Below are 18135 nucleotides of genomic sequence, written 5' to 3'. Positions count from 1 at the left end.
CAAATATCTCAGCAACTTTCGGTTTGTGTATGACATTGTCCTGTTCAGCAGCACTGGGGACGAGTTACAACTAATAATTGAGAACCACAACCGTAAAATGCTAGAGTGGGGTTGTAGATTAATATTCGGAACACCGAGAAAATGTTCAGCAGTCCGGCTAGAGAACCATAATTCAGGATTGCCAGTATGCATCTACATTCTGTACAAGAGTACGTTTATCTAGGTCAATTATTCGCAGGGGACCTGGGTCATGAGAAGGCAATTGAACAAGAATGCCCATAGGTTGCAGTGCATACGGCAGGCATTGCCACATTCTGACCGACAGCATACCTACCACTGTCATTGAAAAGAAAAGCCTGCAATCATTGCATTCTACCAAAATAACATGTGGGGCAGAAACTTGGAGGTTAACAAAAGAATGGAGAACTAGCTAAGAAGCGCACAAAGAGCGATGGAACGAAATGCGTTGGGCGCAATGTTAGGAGACAGGAAGATAGCGTTGTGGATAAGAGAGCAAACCAGAATACCCAATATTCCAACTGTTACTAAGATAAATATTGTGGAGCTGGACAGATAACATAGTGCGTAGGGTGGATAACCGGTGGACAAATAGAATACCAGAATGGGTGCCAAGCGAAAGGAAGCGCAGTCCAGGACGTCAGGAAACTAGGTGGCGGGATGAAATTAGGAAATTTGCATGTGGAAATTCGAATCAGCTAGCGCAAGACAAGGGTAATTGGAGATTTCAGGGAGAGACGTTCGTCCTTCAGTGGGTATAATGTCATGCTTATGATGACGATCTTGACGATGATTTGCAAATCGCACACAGAAAATTGCCGTTGTGTAAAGAATCAGGAATGTGTGACGTTGTCAAACAACCTAAAACAGTGTGTAATGTTACGAGCAATATATTACCTAAAAATAAGAATTGTCCCCGAAATTCGGGCAGCACTGTAAAAAACGTTATTTCACAGCTTTTCAGATACATCACTGTGTTCACCTACAATGTACTCCCTATTAGACATTGCAAGCCCTTTTATCTTAATTTGTTGAAATAGCAGTCCTACTGTTCGTGTGTTTGTGAATTTTACTGTCTCGTCCTCTGCGCGCTATTCATTGCTATTCAAATCTTGCACGAACACGCCCAAGAAGCTACGCTGCTAAATTGGAACGCTGAAAAAATAACAAATATAGTGACAACAGTCGAGACAGAACTTGGCAAACGGCAAAGAAAAGAATGGAAATAGAGTGGAATGGAAATAAAGAATGGAAATGTAGTGAGCTTCTAAGTGTATTTACGACAAAAATGCGGAAAGAGAAGCAACACAACAAGGACAAAAGCCGAAAAGCTGGTGGAACAGGGAGATACGAAAAGCAATCACTGAATAACCGAATCATCACGAGAGCCCAGGCCAGCCAAAAAAGGATGTTGCCGCAGGATGAAGAAACCAGAAAATGGGAAATATGCCGGGAGAAAAAAAAATATACGGTTTAATTATTGCTTGAAGCAAAGAGAAACGGTGAAAGTGAACGTTGATGGTCCAAAATACGTGAGGAATAGAAGGCCGCTCTTAGGATATATTAGAATCACGTAAACTTATTAGGCAGGAAGTCTGGAACAATACAAAAAATAACATAGACGAACAATGGAAACAAGCTGGAAGGGCACGCGGCATTAAATTACAACGGAAAAATAGCATTTTACTTGAACGTTCTTGGGGACTAGTTGCTTCATACTTGAAGGAAGGTTAAAAGTGCCCGAAGAAACAAAGAAAACTGTATATATTAGTATACTTATAACACAAGCGCCTCCGAAAGCAACGCCAAGGCCCTTCTTTGTCAGCATTCGGATTGATATTTTGCACATTTCAATACTAATAAAAATACCTCTCAAACAAAGAATGCTTGTCTATAACATGCAACTTTTGTCAACTTAACACTAAACAGGTGTGTGTAATGTTTCATTTGACCATGCAACGTAAGGCTTTTATGTTTTAGGAAGTTCCAAGCAATAGCATAATTTTGAGAAGCAGCCATACTTTCGAGGCTTTGGTGTCATACAGACCAAGCGTACTTTAGAAACTACACGGTTGTAATGTTTGAAACGTTAAATTGCAAATCAATAAATTTTCGTATTGCAGTTAGAGTGTGATAATACCGTTAGTTACCGAAGACGAATGAACTCTGGTTCGTAGTCCTGTCATGGGCCTTAATGAGTTAATGTAGGCCGGACTGTTAGGCAGCACGCTTATTATAGCACCATGCTTGACCATGCACTTCTTCATAAAGTGAGGAATATCGGTTTACAAAAAACGGAGGCTGCAAGACGCCGACTAACTTCAAGTCTAGTTCTGCTCCCTGCCTTTTCTTTCAATAGCTGAACGTTATTATTCAGGCCGCTCTGTGTTTTCGGGTACCAAATGACACTCGTCGCTCTTTCTTTCGGCAGCAAGAGGAACAAAATAGTACCAAAGAGCACTGCATTCTGGCTTGCAAAATAGCAGGAGATATCAATGTTGATTTGAATAGACGGAACTTGAACTGCCACTACAAGCAGCAAAATTAAATATTAAACATATCGTCTGTAATTTCGCTGAGGCGTGACTAGGCCTGTTTCTTAGTATAACACAAAAATTGAGTTGGGGGTTAAACGTCCCGAAACTGCCCAGTGATTTAAGGAGCAGAGCGCATTGGAGGGTACTTCATCATTTCTGACCACACGGAGCTACTAATGCGCAGCTATACAGAATGCCGGAGTGCATTTGCATTTTAAACGCAACAAATTGTAGGCGTAGGTGCGTGGAAGCGAACCTGCTCTGTTATGCTCAGCAACATAGTGCCATAGCACATAGCCAGTCCAACAGTACCGTGGGGAATTATATCAAATATTGACGCCAGGGTACCCCTCTCAACGTAGGTGTGCTTTGTTTTCTTGTCTTTCTGAGCGAGAACATGTTCTTCAACTCTATTGTCACCAGTTTTCCCTTCGCAATTTCTTCAGGCATTCTAAATTAAATAAAATTTCTTCTAGGAAGCTGAACGTAATAAATCTGGCAAAAACGATGAAGAGGTAAGTGTGAAGCGTTTCTTTTTTTGTCGCTATTGTTTGTCCATTTTTACTAGCAATTAAGAACTTTGTCAATAACAGAGCGAAACGTACGCTCTCAGTTGCGACATAGAAAGGAGGCTAATCATTTTTCCAAGCAACATGGCACATATGTCGTGAAAATTATGTTAATGCTTTTAAATAAAACAAATTACTCCAAATTCCTGAGGTGAAGCTTTTTCTTGCTCTTCCTGCCATTTGTAGCGGCTCTCTGCTGCTGTCTTTGCAATATTAGGCACCCTCACATAGTGCAAACTAGCACTGGGACATAGTGCTAACCAACCCGGCACGTCGCAAGGTTCGCTACGTCTGGGAGAGTTCGCTATCGAAGTTTCTCTTAAAAAACGGTATTTCACCTAAGTAGCGTGGCCCCAATACATAGCTGTCTCCATCCGCACGTTGTTCCCTTACATTGAAGGCCTCCGAATCCTAGCACGTGGTGGTTTTCCTCGTGCCTAATTATTGTGTGAGCCAAAAAACTAGTTAAACGGGACTCAGCGCCCTGTTTAGCCTGGCATTCACTTTTTCAAACTACGGCACTGTGGCAATGCGAGCCAGTTTTCATAAACAATCAACGAAGCTCCTTGCAGCTAGCTAGCCATGCTTGGCTTTGGAAGTTGCTTAGAGATATTTTTTGCAAAATGTAAAGGGCCCCCGATAGAATGAGCAGTTTTAAACAAAAAAGAGCTAAAGCCCGAATCAGTGCTTCGTGGGTATACTTGGTTAAGCGCAAAAAGAGGGCACGAGATTAAACAATATTAGCATTTGGTGACAAGATTAGAAACCTAAAGCGCAAACAATGAAGAGTTTACATCGTGTACTCATGCGCGCTCTTATCCCGCTCTCCCCAAGTTTTCTCGAAGATACGTATCAACAAAAGCACACTATGTCTCATGGTGAGAGAGCAGAAATATACTGGTCGAGAAACGCTAAATTGTTTCAAAAATTGCATGGAATTATGACGTATACTAATTACTGGTGGTTCGAGGTCAGCTAAGTAATTGAGTTAGCAGGCTTAAACGTTAATAAATAAGTGTAACATGCTCAAAGTAATAACATGCTCAAAGTTATATGCTCAAAGTAAGTAACAAGCCTAAGGCTGGACAAAAAACTATGTTTGCGCTTTAGAAAGCACAACTGACGTAAGGAAAAAGGAAATGTAGTGTTAATTTGCAGTTTCAATGTAAGTTAAATAGTTGTAGTTGATCGTACCTATTTGTAATCATTTACCTGTTTTAGTGTTAGTAGACCTAGTTTTTACGTATATTTGAATGATGTCATTATGTGAGTTATTCGAAGGCAGACACTTTTTTTTCTGTATTTGCGACCATGCCTTGTTTATTACACCAATTCAATATATTATGCAGACTACTGTCCACGTTCAGTTCATCACCTGTAAAAGTAACATCAAGGAATAGTACAGGGTCATCGGAAAATACCAGTGTTACCACGCTGCAAAAAGTTGAAACAACATAGAACCCAATACCATGCCCTGGGTCCCACCTGATGTGAAAGAAAGAGAGCACGAGTAAATCCCTTACACTTAAAGTAACTTAACAAGTTGAGTCTAGTAATAATTGTTTCATCAAACGTATATGAAGCAGAAAGTTATCTTTAGGCATTAGAGTCAGTTTCTGATGAGAATATTTTTCTAATGCCTTGCTAAAACCTAAGAATATGATGTAGATCTCAACATTTGTATACAGCGTTCGTGCTACGGTGTTAACTGCTGTAAAGGTAAATCCAGGCTGAGATTTCAGCATATAGCACTTTGTTCAAAGAATTTCACGATGCGTTTACCGAATACATCGTCAAGGAATCAACAAATTGATGGCATTATTATTATAGGACTATAATTTATTAATAAATGCTTGCTTTTCTTAAGGACAGAGGGAACACGAATCGTCTTCAAATCGTTTGAACTTTTGCAGTTGAGGGTGAACACTTGAACAACACAATTAGACGTTTAGCGGCAACATCTGCATAGCGGACCAGAAATGCGTTAGATGTGCCATCCTGGAAGGAACATTGTAGAGTTCGAGCGCAAATGTCCGGAACACACACCAAGAACATCGCACATGTTCCATCGGTGAAAAAACAGTGCGAAATAATTATGGAGAAGGAAGCAACACAGGACAAGGGCTAACAGCCAACCACTTGGGTTTATTGAGTTCACAGACAAATATACGGTTGAAAAGGGGTTAGTGGGGTAGAGGAGCTATCATGCACTTCATCCGCGCATGCGTCAAGTTATAGAAATGGGACTCTTAAGAACGAAACTGAAGTGGGCAGCTAGGTTAGTGGCGCAGATATATAAACTCTTGTCAGTTAGTGCAATTGAAGAAGCACTAACGCATTCTTCACCTTTGCGCATCATGGCAAACGCTTCAAAACCTCGCATACTGTTTGGTCTCTGTACCGGGGCCGAACCCGTGTTTCCTTAAGACCGCATAACAGGCAAATTTGCACAGTATATGGCCAGATTACTCCTGCTTTTTCTCATCACGTTATTAGCGTGCTCGCGCAGGTGGTCGTTGAGGCAACAACCCGATTGTCCTATACGAGGTCTGTTAGAAAAGGGTCCGACCTTACTTTTTTTTTTGCGAACACCTGATGGATATGAAACAAGACCGCTTGCATCAGCCAACCTTGAACCTTCGTGCGTATGCGCGAATTTTTTCCCGCCTGCCGATAGCGTCAGTCGCTGGGACGGAGGGTTTGAGTGAAGTAGTGCGCAATGCTCCCATCGGTTTTTTATTGCAAGGAAAATGGCGGAGCGACTGGAGCAGCGCTACTGCATCAAATTTTGCCAGAAACTGGGCGACAGCCAAGTGGAAACCATTCGGAAGATTGAGACGGCTTTCGGTGACGATGCTACGAGCAGCACACAGATTGAGGAGTGGTACAACCGTTTTAAAGACGGCCGCACCTCACATCCGTGGAGAGCGAGGCACGCTCCGGTCGGCCATCAACGTGTCGAAATGACCAGGATATTGCTGAAGTGAACGCTGTGGTGATGCGGGACCGTCATATGACTATCGGAAAAATTGCGGAAGACGTGGGCATCAGCACTTTTTCTGCACATTCCATTATGACCGAAGATTAAGCCATGAAGAGAGTTGCGGTGAAATTCGGGCCGAAGCTGCTCACGGTAGAGCAAAAGCAACTTCGTGTTGAAGTCTCACAGGACATGCTGGATTCCATAAACAGGGACCCCAACTTCATAAACACCATAATCACTGGTGACGAGTCTTGAGTATACGGGCACGACCCAGAAACTAAATCCCATTCGCCCCAGTGGAAGCATTCCACGCAACCAAGACCAAAGAAGGCCCGCCTAGTGCGCAGCAACGTCCAAGTGATCCTGACTGCTTTCTTTGATTCCCGCGGCGTGGTACACCACGAGTACGCACCACAGGGTCAAACAATTACCAAAGAGTAGTACAGTGATGTCCTCCGTCGCCTACGTGACGCTTTGCGCCGCAAGAGACTGGAGTTGCGGTCAGCAGGAAATTGGCGCATCCATCACGACAATGCTCCTGCACATTCGTCGCACTTGATTCAGACTTTTGTGGCGAAAACCCAGACTTCTGCAGTTCAACAGGCTCCTTACTCTCCTGCTACGGCCCCTGCGACTTCTCGTTGCTTCCCAAAATCAAAATGCCATTGAAAGGAGTGCGATTTCAGATAAGAGATGACAATATGGCTTCAACGACAGCTCAGCTAAAGTCCATTCCGAAAGAGGCCATCTCGGAATGCTTCCAACAACGGCAGCACCACTGGGAGAAGTGTGTGGAGTCCCAAGGAGACTACTTTAAGGGTGATTAGGTTTCCAACGCTCAGGTTATGCTACTGTTTTTTTTTCTTCGGCCAAAGATCGGATTCTTTTCTAACAGATCGTAACTAGAGCCAAACATTGAAAATATGCAAATGCCACGTTGCTGCAAAGTACTAAGGTAATGTTGTTTGTCATCACTCGGAGATGCTAAGATTACTTTTTCATTCCGCCTAATTACATAATTAGTATTGAATAATTAAAGTAATTCTGATATAATATATTTAGATGAAAAGCGTCCATGAGAAACTCGTAGGGCAACGTGGAATCCTCCCGACACAGATTTATGTTGCTCAATGCGTATATTTCGAAATGTGCAGGTATACTTGCAAGAACGCGTTCCTTTCTTCCAGTTTCTGTTGAAATAACACTTTATAGCAGCTTGTTTTTTGTCGCATGTGAATTATTGTTTCTTGCTAAGGGGAAGCCCAACGACAATCAATGTCTATAAGAAACAAACTTCGAAAGAAAGCGATTAGGCATATAGCTATAGTCGATTATACTGAACACTCCGGTGAATCGTTTAAGATAGAAACAATCGCTATTCAATAACAATCGCACCGTCTAGGATATATTTCCACTGAAAACACATGTTGTTCCATACCGGTAATGAAAGGAAAATGAGACATCCACCCATTCGTAGCAATTTCTACAAAGGAAACCCATACGGATTCCTCGAATGAAAAGCCTCGCAGTTGAAGAAAAAATTATCCTGCTCCGGGACCAGGACGAATTTTTCTTCAACTGCGAGGCTTTCCTTTCGAGGAACCCGTACGGGTTTCCTTTGTAGCAATAGCTACGAATGGGTGCATGTCTCATTTTCCCTACAATAATTACTTCCCTCCACCTTGAGGGTTTCCGCAGAACTATTACGTATTCCATACCGTACGCCTCCCGAACAACATGGGATGATTCCATTCTGCAGAACACACTTTGAGAGACTAGTGCTACGGTTCACTGTCCCTGTATTGTTAAATTGGTCTATACAAAGATAACAATTCAACCATGCAGCCCGCATGATATTAGAGGAGCACTTTCTATTGTTAAAAGAGGTGCAATGTTGATTTAAGCGTTAAGAAAATGGTTTAAGTATATTGTAGCCTCTGTATATAGCGTTGGTCTCCATGTATATTATGACTTGCATTGTGTAAAACTGTTACATGCTTCGTTACGTTCTATGAACTCGCCCTTACGTCCTCGTTGTTTTTCTTGTAGCAAGGAAGCTCGTGTTCTGCTCAAGTGACTCACGTCACTTTTCTCCAGAGCCTACCCTCATCTTTGCGATGAAAATAAATTTGAATTTGATTTGAATCATAAATGCATGTGATGTTACGGTCATTCAGGCACACGAACGATAATCTTACATGCCACCTGCTGCAATGCATATCTTTCATGCGAATAAGAGTGGGGCCGGTGGATAAAGGCAAAGAAAGCTTCGCTCTGCCCTCCCGCCCCCCCGCCCAAATTTCTTCATCTTCGTAGTGGCCCGCACTAACCATCGTGAGCGAATCTACCAACTACGAGATGAATTCATCTGATCATGCCAACAAAACTTGGCGTCAGTCAGAGGGACACTATAGAATAACGCTATACCCTCTTAAAGTACCGTGATTATGACAAGTGAAATTGAAGATCAGAATTTTCGTTTCGTATATTGCACGGAAACACCAAAGCCGGTACTTCACATTGATGTGATGGGCGTCGAAGTATTTTTTTTTTGTTCGGGCCGCTGAGTCTAGGCGAAAGTTCATGAAGCTTTACAAGTCCAGTGTTCGGCTGTTTCAGAGCACGATGTTGTCCATTTTTATTATTTTTATTGGGCCCGACAGCTGACGCCGTCTGAATGCTTAAGGTCACAGCGGGAAGGCGGCACTGCCTAACGACTTTCGTTACTGTGAGTTTTCCAGCTCACCGAGAATCTTGTCGCAGCAAATTGCTTTTCTTTTTGGTCGACAAGGGCAACATTATTATACACCTAAGGCAGCTTTCTTTTTCCTATTCAGTGTCCGTTCAATGTAACTGTTTTTGCTTACTCATGCACAATAAGAATTTCTTGTTTCTTTTGCGTTAATCTCTGAAAAGTGGAAAGACTGTTTCGCCTACTGGGAGGAATACAGGAATGTGAGTAGATTATTTATTTCTTCTTTTGTAAAGAGTGGCTGTGCGTGCAGAATTTACTCTGCTAAATGCCTGAGCATTTTTTATGCTTACCCAATGAGAAAAGCGTCCATCCATCAGTCATGTAAGACGATCACTTTCAAGATATAGCCCACAGCAGCGAGCGACTTTACCTTCGTTCTGCCTGTCGCTTCAACGCGAACGAAGCGCCGAGGCCACAGCGCTCACGGAGCTCTCAGCGCAGGCCGTACTCTGCGCCTTTCGCAGATCGCTTTCAAGGTACGGGCCCGCGCGTCTCTCTTAAACGCTAAGTAAGCGACCAGAACACAGCGCGACAAGCTAGCAGCAGTCGGCGCCCTCTGTCGGTATCGCGGATCGCTTTCAAGACACGTTCCGCGTGGCCGTGCCATAAGCAGCCATCGACACAATGCGTTTGGTCACGGATGGTTAAGGCGCTAACGAACTATAACGGCTTATACCGATCAGAACGTCATCAGCGCCGCCGTCCGCGTCAGTTCGTGTCGCCGCAGTGCTGTCGTTTGTACTGGCCGGAACAAGTTTCATAACATTGATAATGACACCGGGCTGCGTGGAGATGAATAAGTGGCACAATGCTTGCGCAAACATAGACACTTCCCAGAGTAGGTTCTGCGTGAATTTCTTTTTCATGTTTCCATGTCGCATGCAAACAGTGTAGCCTCTGAGTGTTCTGCGTCTTTTTCTGTATAGCTTAAAAATCGGTCAAGCCCATATTAAAGTGGAGTGTGAGGATTAGACCTTTTGGATTCTGTGTAACGTCTCGAATGAAGATGGTTACTTTGAAATAACGAGACTTCGGGGTTTACTGCGCTAGGTAGTGAACATTTACGTGGCAAACTTCACAAAATGCTGCGCAAAGATAAATTATTCAAAATCCGCACAAAGGCATTGCCCATTTACTCTGGATAAACAGTTCTAATGTGTGCCTCACTTGAAGGTAAATGATTTAGATAAAAAGACCTATTGTGTGGAATTGAATAATAAATATGTTTTGCAAAGGAGGCAAAAAGGGCGGATCACTTTTAGAGTCTCTTCAAAAAGTGTATTTGTGCCCGCACACTAGCTTTAGCACAGAAATTACTTTCTTTATTGTGAAAGCAGTATACATTTCATTCAAGCGCTCTCGGCGCTGTGGCTGACATCTCAGCACAGCTGGCAGAAACGAGGAGGGCCATAGAGGTGAAAAGGAATATTATAGGTGAAGGAATGACAGCAAGTACGTCAAGCTGTGAAGAAGATGTGCTCGCAAGCTACTACGACTGAGCCACGTGCCAGTGTGGCATGACCCTGATTGCTCGCTTGGCTCTGCGAATCGCGTTTCTGTATGTATCACGCTTGCCAAAAAGGCAGTCATGCCCAAAAGCAGGCCGCTAATACTGCTGCAGGCGGATGGCTTGGATGAGTAGAGACAATCCGGAAAGGTCGTGCCCGAGAAGCACATGGAGCACAATATGTACCTTAGTAGTCGCTCGGTTCTCGAATAGGTGCCGTGAGAAAAAGGCGACTGCGAAAGAAAGAAAAGATCGTCATAATGCTTGAGCACAGGCTGAGAGAGACAGAGCGTTGTTAACGTGAGACTTCGGACTTAGTGAAAGACATTCAACAAGAGGGGACGCTAGGCGAAAATTGGCAACAGGAAACACTTCACGCCTAGTGTTAATCCCATGCGCTAGTTCACACGAGCATGGGAAAAAAGAATGTAACATGAAATTGGGGACACCGTTTTATTTATTTTTATTCTTGCCCGCTAAAACTAAAGAGCTTTGAGTATAAATGAACTTATGCTTTGCGACCTACTTTTCTTGCGTTGCCTAGCAACAAGCTAACGGCACGCCAAGCGCGATATATGCATGTGTCATACGCTAGAGAAGCCACAGAAGCCAGCGAGGTCGGGTGCGCATGTTAAGTTCGCCTCTTCGGCGACCCGTTTCTTCTTGATGTAGCGTATTTGTTGGGCCCTAGGCGTATTCTTGCGTTTCTTCTGCACTTCGACATGGCACCACGGCACTATTGGGCTCCGGAAAGACAAAAAATTTTGTTTGTCTGCGACGCATTTCAAGCAATTTTGGCTTTTGCGGCATGGAACCGAGACTTGTGACGCAAGTAGCGAAAAAGAGCTCTACAATCCTGGCGTGATTTTTTTGCGTTATTAGACAGTTTTAGTACTGCGTAGGTAGCGTACGTAATGGCGTTGCGCACGTAATGTCGCTACGTTATGCACAGTGCGCATGTGCAGAACGCAACATGAACGGTACTTGATGCGTACGCGGCGGCTGCGTACGCACGCATTCGATTCTTGTGTGCTTACGTAGGGGGCCTTGCGTGCTGCTTTCATGGTTCTCGTTTGTTCGGGAAAGCGCGAGACAAAAGAGTTTCCCAAAATGGCAGCGTCAGAGGTTACCAGCGGAAGGCTGTACTTTTCAATGGCCTACGATTTGGTGTTGCGGTGTGAAGCGAACGCGCAGAAGCCATTCCCGGATCCTGCCCGGTGGGAATGCATAGCAAAAATAGGAACTTCGTTTTTGAGAATGTGTTCAGTGTGTGCTGTTTTCGCGAAAGGCTAGACCTGCTTTTGGCGCCATTCTTCGCCAATGACCGTGCCAGCCTCAGAAAGCAAGTACTCGCTTTTTAGTTTTCTCGATGTGATTCCTGTATTTCATCCGCATTAAAAGTTGAGTCTCATAAAGGCCTAAATAGAGTTCGACGAAGCGGGAACGTGCCGACATGTTACATCACGTTAGCCAGATCAACAGCGTCTAGTTCGACCGACGGTTCGACGTAATGGCGGACGCGGCCAATGCGCTCCGACGCGCCCGGCGTCTAACGCTCGCCCGCTTACTCAGGTAGACAGACACAGTGAGGAACAGTGACGCGGCAAAACTATAACAAGAATATATGCTCCCCCCATCATTACAATACTCCCTAATGCGAAATTCGAGCGCAGCTGTACATGTGTTTTCGTTTCAGGATATATTGACTGGCGCGGAAAGTCTGTCTCGTGCGGCACATTGCAAACGGTGTCAAGTGTGGGCCGAGCGCCGAGCTAATCGTGACGCGGGGGCGAGATTCCCAGTAGCCGCTGCAAACATACCACCGCTCACGCAGCGCGTTGCTTCCATATACAGGCGAAGTGCGCGACTCTGGCGCCGTAAATTCTGTCGCGCGCGGCGCTACACTTGTCACGATTACGCCCCCTGTGCTCCGCGTTCACTCTCATCTTTCACCGTGCTCGTTCGATCAGTTACGAGGTATGACGCCGAAGCTCGCCATAGGAACGGGCGCAGAGAGCTCCGCTCTAAAATATGGTAATACCTGATGCACTATATATCTTACAAGATGTACCGGTGATACCACTGTGACGGAATTAATTGCCAGAATTGTGGCGCAGCAAACAAGGAGGGACTAGAAATGCAACGTTGACAGGCACCGTTATGTTTCAAACGCAGGTCTATGTTCCTTCTGTCGTCCCTCGTCTTTTGCGGCACCACAGTCATGCAGTAACTAGCCTAGCAACGCGTTTCATTTACGCATTTACCCTACCACACCCCGCTAGCACTATCCACTGTAGGTTTAACACAGAACTTCAAATGCAGAGACGCGAATGTTATGCGTCAAGACAACTCCGTTTACGCTGGAGGAATAATACATAACTTCCATTGCAGAAAAGTGACTACTATAGGACAAAACAACTTCGCGTCCACTGGAGCAGAACCTTGAACGAAGACCTTGCTGACAACACTGGCCTCCAGACAGCTTTCAAAGTGAGTTTCAAAAATGCCTCGCGGGAATAACCCTGCCATATATATTCGACTTGTGCGAAGTGTAACAATCTGTAAGTTATAACTAACGTTCGTAGGCTTATAAAACATAACATCGAACTGTTACACGTGCTCATTTTGTACAGAAGTGTTTTTGATGCACAATATTGTTCTATTCACAAAGCAGTTTTTATGCACTATAGAATTTTGGAAACCTGCTTCATATGGCTTTAATAATGGGACAGTAGCTCTGAATAAGACTGTTTCCTCCTCACCAGATATTTGTGAAGAGACGACAAATAATTACTCACTTTATTATAGTAAAGTAGTACATTATAACTGTGAATACATTGCAAGTATAGGTTGTACTAAAGAAATCGACTCACCATCTGGGCGCTGCATAAGTGAATATCCAGCTAAGCTGCTGAAAACCACCACAACTGCTGAGGGGGGCATGCAATTCCATAAGACTAATCGCAGCGATGGTAGTTTGCAGTAACGGAACTAATGGGAGCAATGGTAAGTTTGCCAACACGCCACCACACATTGCAGTGCTACAACAGCACTGAAATCAGTTGCTAGGCTTGTTCTCTTATATTCAAAGGGTTATGGACGTCACTCCCCACGTCGTCGGCGCCCAGCTTGGACAACAGTAATATTTGCCGGAAAAGTAACGCGGGCGCCGCTGCGTACTTCGCATTGTTATCAGGAGCGCCTTATCATAAATTATGTGGTTCGGGTGATGATTTTGTGATTGTTCGTTACTGACACGTATGCTGGTCTGTATGTTGTCTGTGAGATTCCAAAGGTTGTATGCACTGTTCACTTTGCTGGCTGCTTGAAGCCTCTGAGCTACTGGGGTACTATCCACTGCTCCTGGCCCAGCACTGCCGCCTAGATTCGCCCCATATTTTTGCTTCCGGACGGGGCCCCGAAAATGCCGACCAACGAGAGGCTAACAGCTTCGCTGTGAAATGAACAAGCAATGTTACAAAAATAAAATTTAGCATTTCAGTTCTTCAGCTGAAGGCAGTTCGATTAATTAACTTCCCCAAATGGCTCTGAAATGTTGAAGGTGCGTGTTTCATCATTACCGACATTACAACGGTGTCTTCCTGCTAGCCATTCGCTTCACCTTGTGCAAGTAGCAAAAAAAAAAGTTAACTGCGTTTCATTATATGCCGTTTGCTTTTGGAATAAGGTCAAGCGCGAGGCTACAGCACCACATGAATAAGTCCAGACTGGCATCGTTGTTTTTTTGGAGCGTCAATTCTTTTTCCCCAAGCCATATCAAAATAATTAATCTGGACGTAAAATTACTATTAAACAACCATGTTACGCTAAGCTACATGTTGCACTTTTTGACCACTAAGGGAGGAAAGTCGTGCGGTTTGCGCATGGGAAGTGAGAGGGTCACAACGTCAAGTTGCGAATGGAATTGCACTTGCACTTCGAGGACATTTAATTGCGACCTTTATATTTTAGGTCTACTAAATGAGAATTCAGAAATGTATTTTGAAAAACTGAAACTCGCAATGTACAAGACGATACCTGCATAAGTTACCTACATATGTATTAAACAGAGCTCTTCATTATTGGTCCATTGCGGTTATCGATAATTGCGCACAGTTGCCTATTCTGACCTCGACACTTCTTGTGTTCGCTTTTAAGAAAATTATCTGACAAAAAAAACACGTGATTGTTCATGCCACCTGTTTTTGAAATGCTGGCGCTAATCAACATCAATCCCTTTACCCACATTCGCATCGCATTCATGTTTTTCTGCGAAGAGTCATTATGGTAGACTCTGTAAAAGTATACAAACAAGCCGAAACAAAGCACCAAACCATAAGTGCGGTTGCACAAGACTTTCAAGTAATCAGCACAGCTGCACAAGGAAGATAACCCTTAATGCTGGCACAGTGAACTATGAGAATGGCCGTACATTACGGCTATACTTTTATAAATATCCTGACACATCTTGTGCAATTTTTTTTTATTTTTGCCACCCACTACCACTGTAATTAAATATAGTTTATTCTTTAAGCTGGATAAAGTGAACTAAAGTCGAAGCATACTGTTACTACATATCTTAGAGGTGGACCTAAAGGGCACGCTTTTGGTGAAAGGCCTAATCACACGATTCTCTTTTTTTTTTATTTCCAGGCATATACCAGAGTACTTGAAGAAGAATGTGCAGGAGAAGACACTCATCTAAAAGGTCTAGAAAGATTCGACGGAATGCAGCTGTTCTTCATTTCGCGCGCTATGGTAGGTTTCTGACTTTGGACAAACAAATAATATTTTACATGAGCAAAAACTCCTAAATTACTTTTATGATGCCTGCTATTGCTTTTGCATTATTTCCACAGACTATGTGCAGTATAGCAGACAAGTATACACTCATCAAAGAGATAAGGAAGGTACGATTCAGCTCTCCGCAAAACAGGTAAGATGAAAATTTATCTAGTCAGAAAAGGTTTATGCGTGGTTCACAGCTTTTATTGCCTTATTTTCACAGAATATGCAATAAAAGAAAAATAAGAGCGAAGTCATGACCTTTCTCGAGACACCTTGCATTGTGCAAATCATGAACAGCAGTACCTCATCACATGAAGTTATTGTAGCGTATATGACCTAAAATTTCAGCATTTCCTTTCATTACGGTACGATGCACGGAAGAAAGAGCCTGCAAATTGTCAGAAAATGTATTTCTTCAACACTTTGGGTGCCGCAGAGGACCACACTGAATACAAAAAGCGTTTAACCTTCCATCCTATTCATTCTCTGCTGACTGTAACAGATAAGATGTTTTGTTTTGCCATTATTTAGAAATAAGTGTTGCAGCAATGAAACTAGTCGACCTAGCTCCCCGAAGTGCCCTTTCTGTCCAAACTTTCATAGTTCTTTTTTCCATTTTCTGTTCGTTGGTTTGATTTCAGCATAGTAAGTACGTTACAAAACGTGTTTGAACATTTTGACCACATATATTGATCAGTTTCTTCAAGGCAATTCTGGCCAAAATATTTGTTTTGGCTGCAGTTGTCTTCACACACTTCCGTTCACTATATCATCGCCGTACAGTTTGCAGCAACGTATGTATGCATTTACCTGGATTTCGCCACCGCCATATGCGAGGCGTGTCGTTGAAGCACAGCAGGTTGTAGCCGGGTCATCGGTGTTACATAAGCTGTATAGTTTCGCCGTGAACAACTGGTGACCCATTAGTGTTCTTACGCGCAGTATAGCAAGACTCAGCACGATGGTGCGCTGTGCCCGTAAAGTAGAAAACTACAGCTATCCGTCGAAAATTATGAGACAATCTGATACTCTCCCTGATCACCGTTTCTCAATAGTATCCCCCGTTTAGTTCTTAGTCGACGGTATTAAGATAAGAGATGTCAAAGTTGCTGAGGAGCTACCCAAACACCCGAATGCCACTTATTCGACGCCTCCAATCAAGTATTACTGTTAATTCTTCACCTCAACAGTATTCATGGGCCTCCTTTGATAACTACAGAAAGCGAGGACATCATTTTGACGCTCTAATTGACGGAATTAGTGCAACTGTCGTTGTTTTTTTACGTATTGCAAAAGCGAATTATTGGCGCATGATATGCGTGCGAATTGTTTGGATTTTATACAAAGTTGCAGCGATGTAATAGGCTAAATTCCTCACAGCAAATTGCCTGATGTGACGAATTCATCGCGTTCCCAGTTGCCCCGTAACTTTATGATAGCTTTATAGGCCAAGTGATATGAACAATTTGAAACACGCTCAGTGTGGCTATGTGGTCAAAGAAACAAAATTGACGGATATGTGCCACTATAACGCGAACAATAATTCGCAGAACAAAATATGTGTCCACAGCTTAGTATGAGTAATGGACATTCATTTGTCTACAAGAAAACCTCATAATTTTTCACTGCCAAAACACAAGTGACGAAAATGTTGCTTCATAATCTTTGCGGGCTGGCAATGTAAAAAATGATTAAATTAGGCAAATTTCAGAGATTGCTTTTACTTTTCATGAAAGATTCCAAGTAACATACAAAATAACAAATGGATCAATTGGTACAGAAAAAAAATTGTAATTTTTTTCTTTTTTAGTAGAGCGATATTACATTACCATGAAGTCCGAATGCTTACAATTTATTTCCTATAAATATGCTGAATATCATCAGTATAGCTAAGCCACTTAACTAAGGAAACATTGCAGCCGAGGTAGTCTCTCCTAGCGTTATCTCTTAAGCGACACACAAGTAACCCTAAAATTACAGTTCTACATAATTATATCAGCAAAGTTCCATTCGGAAAAATTCAATAAGGTACTAATGACCTGTACAGCAGTGTGGTTACATTTTTATTAAATTGTTTTGTACAGGAAGTGATATTGTGTGCAAAAATGCCGATCCCTTGTCTTTGCTTACAAAGTCATGACACGTATCTTCTATTTATTTTTAGGGTGAACGTGCCCTTGAAAAATTTGGACGAATTTGGTAAGGCGTTCAACTGTTCACTTGGCTCCCCAATGCACCCGTACAAAAATGAAACCTGCTCTTTATGGTGAAGGGGAGTCGGACAACAACAGCATGAATAAACCCGGGTGTTAAGAGCGAAAAACGTAGATGGGACACGAGACAAGACGACACCACAAGTGCTAATGAATAAACCGTTTTGTAAAGGTAAATAAAAAGAAAACTATGAAAACGCAAGGCTTATAGCTTAATGAGTTTTTGCGCCTTCTTGGCTCCTTGCCACCAATTAACTAGAATCACAAATATTGCAACAATTTTAAGGACGCCATGCCTTCGTGCGACGCTGCTGCAAGCATGTAGGTGCTTTCCTGCTTACTTCAATTATTCATATATGCAGCTTAGTGATAGGACCTCTGGCGTTGTAGGCTATTTTTTGGCAAAATAAATCGAACGCCTAAATCGTTGCCCTATAGTTTTATGTACTGCAAGATCCATAAATCTTCAGGGAGGTATTAGCTAATTACTGTACTATATATAGGTATTTCACCTGGCGTACGGGCCCCCTATGACATTACCTTTTATGTAAAAGTGTGTAGCCCGGAGTATGATTGTGAATTGCGATAAAACGTGCGTGCGTGCGTGCGTGCGTGCGTGCGTGCGTGTGTGTGTGTGTGTGTGTGTGTGTGTGTGTGTGTGTGTGTGTGTGTGTGTGTGTGTGTGTGTGTGTGTGTGTGTGTGTGTGTGTGTGTGTGTGTGTGTGTGTGTGTGTGTGTGTGTGTGAATGATAGAGAGAATCTGTG

At 43.1% G+C, this 18135-nt stretch overlaps 1 protein-coding gene and 1 pseudogene across 1 annotated transcript; both read left to right on the top strand.

The window, feature by feature from the left end:
• The first annotated feature begins 5874 nt into the window (after positions 1–5874).
• LOC142560522 (protein GVQW3-like) lies at positions 5875–6362 on the top strand (annotated as a pseudogene).
• Positions 6363–6555: 193 nt separating this feature from the next.
• On the top strand, positions 6556–17524 carry LOC142559244 (phosphate-regulating neutral endopeptidase PHEX-like). Its single transcript, XM_075670871.1, has 6 exons — positions 6556–6607; positions 8989–9062; positions 12761–12859; positions 15023–15127; positions 15229–15305; positions 17322–17524. The coding sequence occupies exons 1-6, from the start codon at positions 6556–6558 to the stop codon at positions 17425–17427; spliced, it is 513 nt and encodes a 170-aa protein (XP_075526986.1). The 3' UTR covers positions 17428–17524.
• The last annotated feature ends 611 nt before the right edge of the window (positions 17525–18135 follow it).

This window comes from Dermacentor variabilis, chromosome 10 (assembly GCF_050947875.1).
Source record: "Dermacentor variabilis isolate Ectoservices chromosome 10, ASM5094787v1, whole genome shotgun sequence".
NCBI lineage: Eukaryota > Metazoa > Arthropoda > Arachnida > Ixodida > Ixodidae > Dermacentor > Dermacentor variabilis.
The sequence above is the reverse complement of the archived record's forward strand: the minus strand, read 5'-3'. Positions and strand labels throughout refer to the sequence as shown.

Excerpts from the sequence above, each read along its gene's own strand:
- LOC142559244 (XM_075670871.1), top strand. The coding sequence starts at position 6,556 with ATGTCCTCCGTCGCCTACGTGACGCTTTGCGCCGCAAGAGACTGGAGT. Across the intron at positions 9,063-12,760 it reads ACTGGGAGGAATACAGGAAT|AAAAGTGACTACTATAGGAC; the intron begins GTGAGTAGATTA and ends CTTCCATTGCAG. Across the intron at positions 12,860-15,022 it reads GCCTCCAGACAGCTTTCAAA|GCATATACCAGAGTACTTGA; the intron begins GTGAGTTTCAAA and ends TTTTATTTCCAG.